Here is a 7,213-nt window from a genome sequence, read left to right as displayed (position 1 = left end):
ACTGTAAACTCATGATGAATGTCAGTCAGTAACAGTTTTGAATTATGCGCATGTTAAATCCATCAAAATATTAAATAACCAATAATATCAATATTTATATTTTTAATACAAATAATTTTCTAGAAAAAAAAATATTTGTATACATTCTGATCTGATGCATTTAATACATTGGTATACATGGTAATGATGCTTGTGCCTTGTGGACAGAGAGCCGCAGTACCGGCTCTAGCTACACTCTACGACACAGGACAGAAACATAAAGATCTGTAAAATGTGTATCTAGTATCTACTCATTCTGTTTTACAAGACGGGTTGAGGTGCTCTTCCTTTACCTGCTTCGTAGGCCTGTGATGTAGTTAACATACCTTATACATGGCCCGCATTCAAAATAAAATTCAAATTATTCAAAATAATTTCATTGCCATTTTATGTGTCATCATGTCCTTTACAAATGAAGAAATTATTTTTGTTACACTTAACAGATTAAAATTAATTCAGCTGTTCTAAAAGTTGTCACTTTTGCACTCTTATATGCTTTGAGTGTGCTGTAAAAACTCTGCTGAAATCTTAAGCTGGTTGTCTGGTTTTAGCTGGTCTTCCATCATGTTCAGAGCTGGTTTAAGCTGATCACAGTGGTCTTCCAGACTGACCAAGCTGTGTTTAGCTGGTTGTTCAGCTGGTCTCCCAGGCTGAGCAGCTAAGACCAGCCTGACCAGCTAAATATGTGGTCAAAACCCCTCTAACACCAGCCTGCTAAACCAGCTATGACCAGGCTGAAAGACCAGCTAAAACCAGCTAAACAGCTTAAAGTGATAGTTCACCCAAAAATGAAAATTGCCTCATGACTTACTCACCCTCAGGTCATCCTAGGTGTATATGACTCTCTTCTTTCAGACAAATACAATCAGAGTTATATAAAAAAATGTCTTGGCTCTTCCAAGCTTTATAATGGCAGTGAATGGTGGTCGAGATTTTAAAGCCCAAAAAAGTGCATCCGTCCATCCATCATAAAAAGTGCTTCACAAGGCTCTGGGGGGTTAATAAAAGTCTTCTGAAGTGCAGCAATGCATTTGTGCAAGAAAAATATCCATATTTAAAACTTTGTAAACCATAATCTCCAGCTTCCTCTAACTGTCATATGCGTGTTCACGAGAAAGTGGTGTTCCAGTGGATGACGTAAGATATGTAGGCATAGTTTACGCTACGCCTACATCCTACGTCTTCCGCTGGAACACCACTCTCTCATGAACGCATGTAGGACAGTTAGCGGAAGCTAGAGATTTCGGTTTATAAAGCACTGTTTTGCAAAATCTCGACCCCCATTCACTGCCATTATAAAGCTTGAAAGAGCCAGGACATTTTTTTTATGTAACTCTGATTGTATTCATCTGAAAGAAGAAAGTTATATACACCTAGGATGGCTTGAGGGTGAGTAAATCATGGGGTAATTTTCATTTTTGGGCAAACTATCCCTTTAAGTTTTTTTTTTTCTTTTTTCAGCAGGGAACAATGTAAAAGGGAATAAACAATTGGTGGAAATAAAGTAAGCATTAATATTTTTATATACATGACCTATACAAAATATATATAAATCATAGTTCATTTTAAACATTATGTTCTCCAAATGTAGCATTTTTTCTCCCCTTTGTTGTGTATGTGTACATCTTGTGGAGAGAATCGACATAATTTATTATCCTGCGCAATTATGAATTGCATTAAGACAAACCAAATCCAGTTGTTTGAATATTATTCAGAATATTAAAACAGGTAAACTAATCATTGACAAATTATGTATAAACTCACCAGCCCTAAAGACTGCCCAGCCTCTGAGGGAATATCCGGGGCACATTCCTTCAGTCTGCACACAAACACATGTGTGATCGGGACAGTAGTGACAGGAGGCGCAGCTCCTCTCTTCTGGAATATATTCAGAAGTGCCATGACCTAACCGAGGACTGGACTGGAAATTGTTCAAATGGGGAATTCAGGTGAGTTACTGAGACAACCATAATAAATCTTCATGCACCCATAATGAATTTAAATCTGTGTTGAGAATGACAGGTAATTTTTGTTCTGTTTGTAATACTGGCAAAGCCATAATTAATAGTTGTACTAAATATGCATTTGTCTCTTAAATACATACACAGTCTGTTTCATATGTCGTAAAGCGTGTGGTTTATAGAAGGTCTGTTTATGGTTGTACCAAACAAACAACAGGCTGCAAGACATATTACGTAGAACATCATATTTGAAATTTATGATAACTGTAGCTTCTCCCACATCAGCACTGTCACAAACTTTTTTCTTTTCCCAAAAGTCTAACCATTATCTGTTGAGTTTGCTGTGCCGAGTGTACAGAGTGTGTAATGATTAACTGAGGTGACATCTCTCCTGCAGCTCAAACCTTGTCCTCAGTGGATCAGCGGAGCCTTTGTGTTTGCTGTGAAATGATGTCCACCCACACCGCTCTGCTCCACTTCTAATCTTTCCTTCAGCTTTCACAGCCCTTTCCAGAGCACAGCAGCAAAATATCTGTAACATTTGTCAGCACAGCCATGTCAAAATACGACCCTTGTCTTCTCTCCAAGTCTTAACTCAGTGTTTATGTTGTTGAGAGGCTGTAAATTCATAGACTAACAGTAAATTCAGCATAGAGTTCTTGGCTCCATTTGGTATCCCATCAGCTCTCTCTCTCCATCCTCAGGGGTGTGTTGTGGCAATCTTGAGGAGCAGAAGGGGCTGATGAAGATGGGCCTTAGTATGGTGTTGGTAGGGCATGTGAACTTCCTTCTGGGTGCTTTGGTCCATGGTGTGGTGCTGAGATACTTCAGCCTCCAGCTGGGACAGGCCATGGAAAGCGCCATCTCGAACATCATCGCCCTGGCAACGGGCCTGCTGGTGAGGCACGACATATTCACGTAAAGTGGGCAATTAGCTGATCAACCAGAGGAATATTTGAAGAGTTCAGATGCAAAAGCCTCTAAGTGCTGTTTGAAATTTCTTCTAAAATCAGGCTCCTATGTGTAGATTCAGTAATTTGACTTTTATGGCAAGGAATAGATTCTTTTCATTGCCATTAAAGTGAAAAGTTCAAATGGCACTTAGGCTTTTGCTTCTGAACTCTTCATTTTATCTTATTTTTTTGCATACTGAAAGACAAGCTATTTATTTTACATAGCAGAGTAACCACAGCTGTAGGTCATCTACAATGAACATTTTCTACTAATGTTTGACAACCAGAAGGTGTCCAAATGCTTTTTATAATTTAAAACCCTCACTGTAAAAAAAATAACCTGTAAAATGTACGGTAAAAAAAAACTGGCAGCTGTGGTTGTCAGAATTTTGCTGTAAAAAATATGGTAGCAACATTTTAGATTTTACGGATTTAACTTAAATTTACATTTAGAAACCGTATTTCAATAACTGATGTAATGTTAATATACCAACCTATTGAAATACTGACATCTGTTTAATACCTTTGTAATACACTGATAACCACCAAAAGCAGGTGGTGATGAGAAAGTCACATGATGAACCAAAGCGCATCACAAGGAGCTTTTCCACAAGCTAAGAAAGAAAATACTAACATATATAGAAGGTGCACAGTGTCATTCACTCAAATACTAAACACCATCATGACAAAACACAGGATACTGAAATAATGCAATAAACATTAATTTAACAACATTAGCTGTAACATACAACCAACAATGTAAGAAAAAACTAAGAAGAAACATAGTTATTTCAAAAAAACAAAAAAAAACTTCAAATGTGAAATGTAACGCAGGGATTTCTGGGAATGTTAATTTACGGTTTTTCACTGTAAATTATACATTCTTTTTCCACTTCCAAAAACTGTATTTTACCATAAAATTACATGAAATGTCCATTACAGTTTTTCACCATATATAGTACAGGAACTTACAGTTAACAGGTTTTCACGACTATTACTTCTTTTTGTGAAATATGTTACTTGAAATATATGCTTGTGCTATTTGTTCTTTAAGAATTTCTATTTGTTTTCATTTCATGATTTTTTTAGAGCAATGGCATTAATTCATTTTGAAATGAGGGTATTTTATTAATATATGTGCATTCAAATAATTTTGGGGCCAAGAATAAATCGGAATAATGTGCTGTTATGTTTATCCATAGGGTGTCATTATTGGTATACTGACTATTGTTCTGTCCAAAAACAGGAAGAACAGGGGGCTGGTAAGTAAAAATTTCCAGTACATTTACAATTTAAATTGTAAATCTTTTAATACCATACTGCTACTATTACTATATTATATGTTTGTACTATTAAATGTTTTAAATGTAATGAGAGTTTCAACATAACTCATAAATATTTCTGGACAAATTATGATATAGAAAATTTGAGGGGAAAATGCTCTAAATTTTTTATGAAAATAATTTTGTATTTAATGAAATTCAGCCCTTTTTTCATGAACATCATGTTCTAATAGCATAGACCTGTGCTTTAGATAAAAGCTGGATTTGTATTAAATGCAAATTTCATCCTATGCTAATCCACCATGGTTGCTCCAATACCTGAGCAACTTCAAAAAGTTTCTTTCAAGAATCAAAGAGAACAAGCCCACGGAAGTGTTGTCATTGATTTATGTGTTTGTGTGTTCTCTGTCAGTTTTCTCCATACGTTTTTCTCTCTCTTGCGTCTTTCTGTCTCAGTGGCACACACCTGCTTCCTCTCTCATTCATCAGGACTTGTGTCGAGCTCGCTAGCGTTTGATCACTGGCTTGTCAGAGAGCTTGCAAGTGCCTTCACAGCTCAGAATTGACAAAACCCCTGTGATACAGAGAAGCCTGCAAGGACAAATCCTTTGCCTGGCACTTGAGTTGATTGTTCTTTGCTAATATTGCTAAAACAGCTCTCTTTTATTTTAGACCTGGTCACTGTTTGTGTCAAGTGCTGTAGCTGTTCTAGTGGCTGCCGCTTCAGTCATTGGACTGATGGTGTCCTTGGTAAAGACCATCATTCATGGCGACAAGAGATTACTCGCTTACTGCGGCTATAGTGATGGCAGGAGTCACCTAACCATCACCAATGACTGTCCTTTTGACCCCACGCGTATTTTTGTAAGTACCAAAGGAGAAATGAGAGAAAATAATGTATGACTATTGAAAAAAATAATATGTAGGCTACATTTCAAATAAGTTTCTGGTTCACCGGTAATTGTCTATAAATTATTTAATGCAGGGATCTTTAACAAGGGGGGCTGCAGTAGAACTAATTAACCTCAGTCAAGCTTATATTAAACAAAAATACAATAATACAGTCAATTAACTTCAAACTGAAGCTCACGTTAAGAAGCTAAAGTTCAGCTAAATGTCTAATTGTCCCTGTCACATTCAAATGTATTAAGCAACAATGCAATGTGTGCCTCTGTGAATAAATAATGACATTTTTTCAAAGCTTTGCAATGTAAACATCATAAAAGAGTATGCAAATAAATTGATATGGTATTTCACGCTATTTTTCGCCATACTTAAATGAGGGCTTAAAAACATTAATTTTTATGCAATATATAACAACAGACCTTAGTCAAGGAAATTGCTAGGTTGAATTTATCAGCAAAAAAAGTTTTTTTCAATGTATAAAGGTAGGCCTACTATATCACATAATTTTCACAACTCACAACTTTCAAAACTATTTTATGGTGTTTTTGCCTAGTCTTGAAAGTTTCTTTGGAAAGTTATTTTGTCAGCTGAACAATTGCTATGTTGGTAAATTATAGTACAAATCTATTAAACGCACTGTACTTCTGTCCCTCAGAGCGTTGTTTATTGGAATTGCCAGAGCTGTCAATATTAAACTGGAGCTTTTCTGATGCAATATTCTTCCACTGGATTTCATCATATTGTGCTCATTAACTTAAAATAAAAAATGTGCACATTTGTAGGAATAACATTTTCTTCTGTCCTAATCCCTATTTTTATTCAAGCTGTTCAAAGGAGCACATTGGATCAGATCATTTTGTTCATAATGTGAGTCTCTACTCATTAAAAGTGCACTTAGTAATTTCTTCCTCATTAAAAAGTTTTACACATAGAGACATTAATAGTAATGTGAATGTTCAAAATGTTTTAGCCTACATTCATATCAGTAGCCTAATTGGGGCCAAGATCACATGATCAGCCAAAAAATTACTTGTTTTATCTCAGTAACCCCACTATTATGACATTAGTGGAATAAACTAATTATGGAAAACTGCAATTTACCCATTTCAGTGGCACTGGTAGCTGTAAGCTTTTGCTTTTGCATGATGCTGCATCCACACCAGATATCAAGGTGACTTTTATATGGGTTAGTATACAACATAAAATCAAATATGTTATGATGTGTAGATAGGTGAGTGTAATGTACAGTATTATTTACAAAAAGAAGCTAAGATTGTTGTTAATTTTGTAGAAGCCGATGTAATGCTACAGTGTTTAGCACTGGATGGTGATAAAAATCTAGTACTTATTTATATATAATTATTATATTTGCTCATTATGTTAATTATATTTGCTCATTATGTCAAAATGTTTTAAATATTTAAAACTGACATTAAAATGTATTTGGAAACGATATCTAAACGTAAAAACTTACAATACAAAGCAATACAAACAATGCAATAGTTTAGGATGTAACACTTTATTGTTACACGTTATTTAACATTAGTACATTAGTTAATGCATCACATTAACATTACTAGCAACGAGTAATACATCTGTTGCAGCATTTGTTCATCTTTAACATTAGTTGATAAAAATACAACTGTTCATTGTTAGCTCGTTAGCTCACGTCCATTAAATAATTTTCACATTGTGATGGCATTTTAACAATCATAATTCTAGCAACTTTTTTATTATTATTATTACTTGATGTATAACACTAACATGATTAAAGGGATAGTTCACCCAAAAATGTAAATTTTGTCATTAATTACTCACCCTCAACGACGAGGCGTCCCCATAGCGCCCCCTAGAGGACGCAGTGTCTCGTTCCCTACTCAGGGAACCATGGTTACACAAGTAACCTGAGACGTTTTGTGTCAGCTGTGCCACAGCGGATACATTGTTTTCATTCAAATCAAAGCGTAAACGACGTAAACAGCGTATCCGCGTGGTGCAGCTGACACAGAACAGCATACGCAATTTACGTTCAGTGGATACTCTCCAAAATGGCGCCAGGGTGACGTGGAGG

At 35.7% G+C, this 7,213-nt stretch overlaps 1 protein-coding gene across 1 annotated transcript in view; it reads left to right on the top strand.

The window, feature by feature from the left end:
* The first annotated feature begins 1,843 nt into the window (after positions 1-1,843).
* tmem54b (transmembrane protein 54b) overlaps positions 1,844-7,213 on the top strand; it is a 6,832-nt gene continuing 1,462 nt past the window's right edge. Inside the window, exons 1-4 of the mRNA XM_016504324.1 lie at positions 1,844-1,988; positions 2,705-2,898; positions 4,156-4,215; positions 4,909-5,100. Coding sequence (XP_016359810.1) covers positions 1,976-1,988; positions 2,705-2,898; positions 4,156-4,215; positions 4,909-5,100 — 459 coding nt within the window. The 5' untranslated portion in view covers positions 1,844-1,975. The remainder of the gene's footprint in view (positions 1,989-2,704; positions 2,899-4,155; positions 4,216-4,908; positions 5,101-7,213) is intronic.

Source organism: Sinocyclocheilus anshuiensis, unplaced genomic scaffold (assembly GCF_001515605.1).
Source record: "Sinocyclocheilus anshuiensis isolate Anshui unplaced genomic scaffold, SAMN03320099.WGS_v1.1 scaffold54, whole genome shotgun sequence".
NCBI lineage: Eukaryota > Metazoa > Chordata > Actinopteri > Cypriniformes > Cyprinidae > Sinocyclocheilus > Sinocyclocheilus anshuiensis.
Note: the sequence above shows the minus strand (reverse complement) of the source record. Positions and strands in the feature narration are given on the sequence as shown.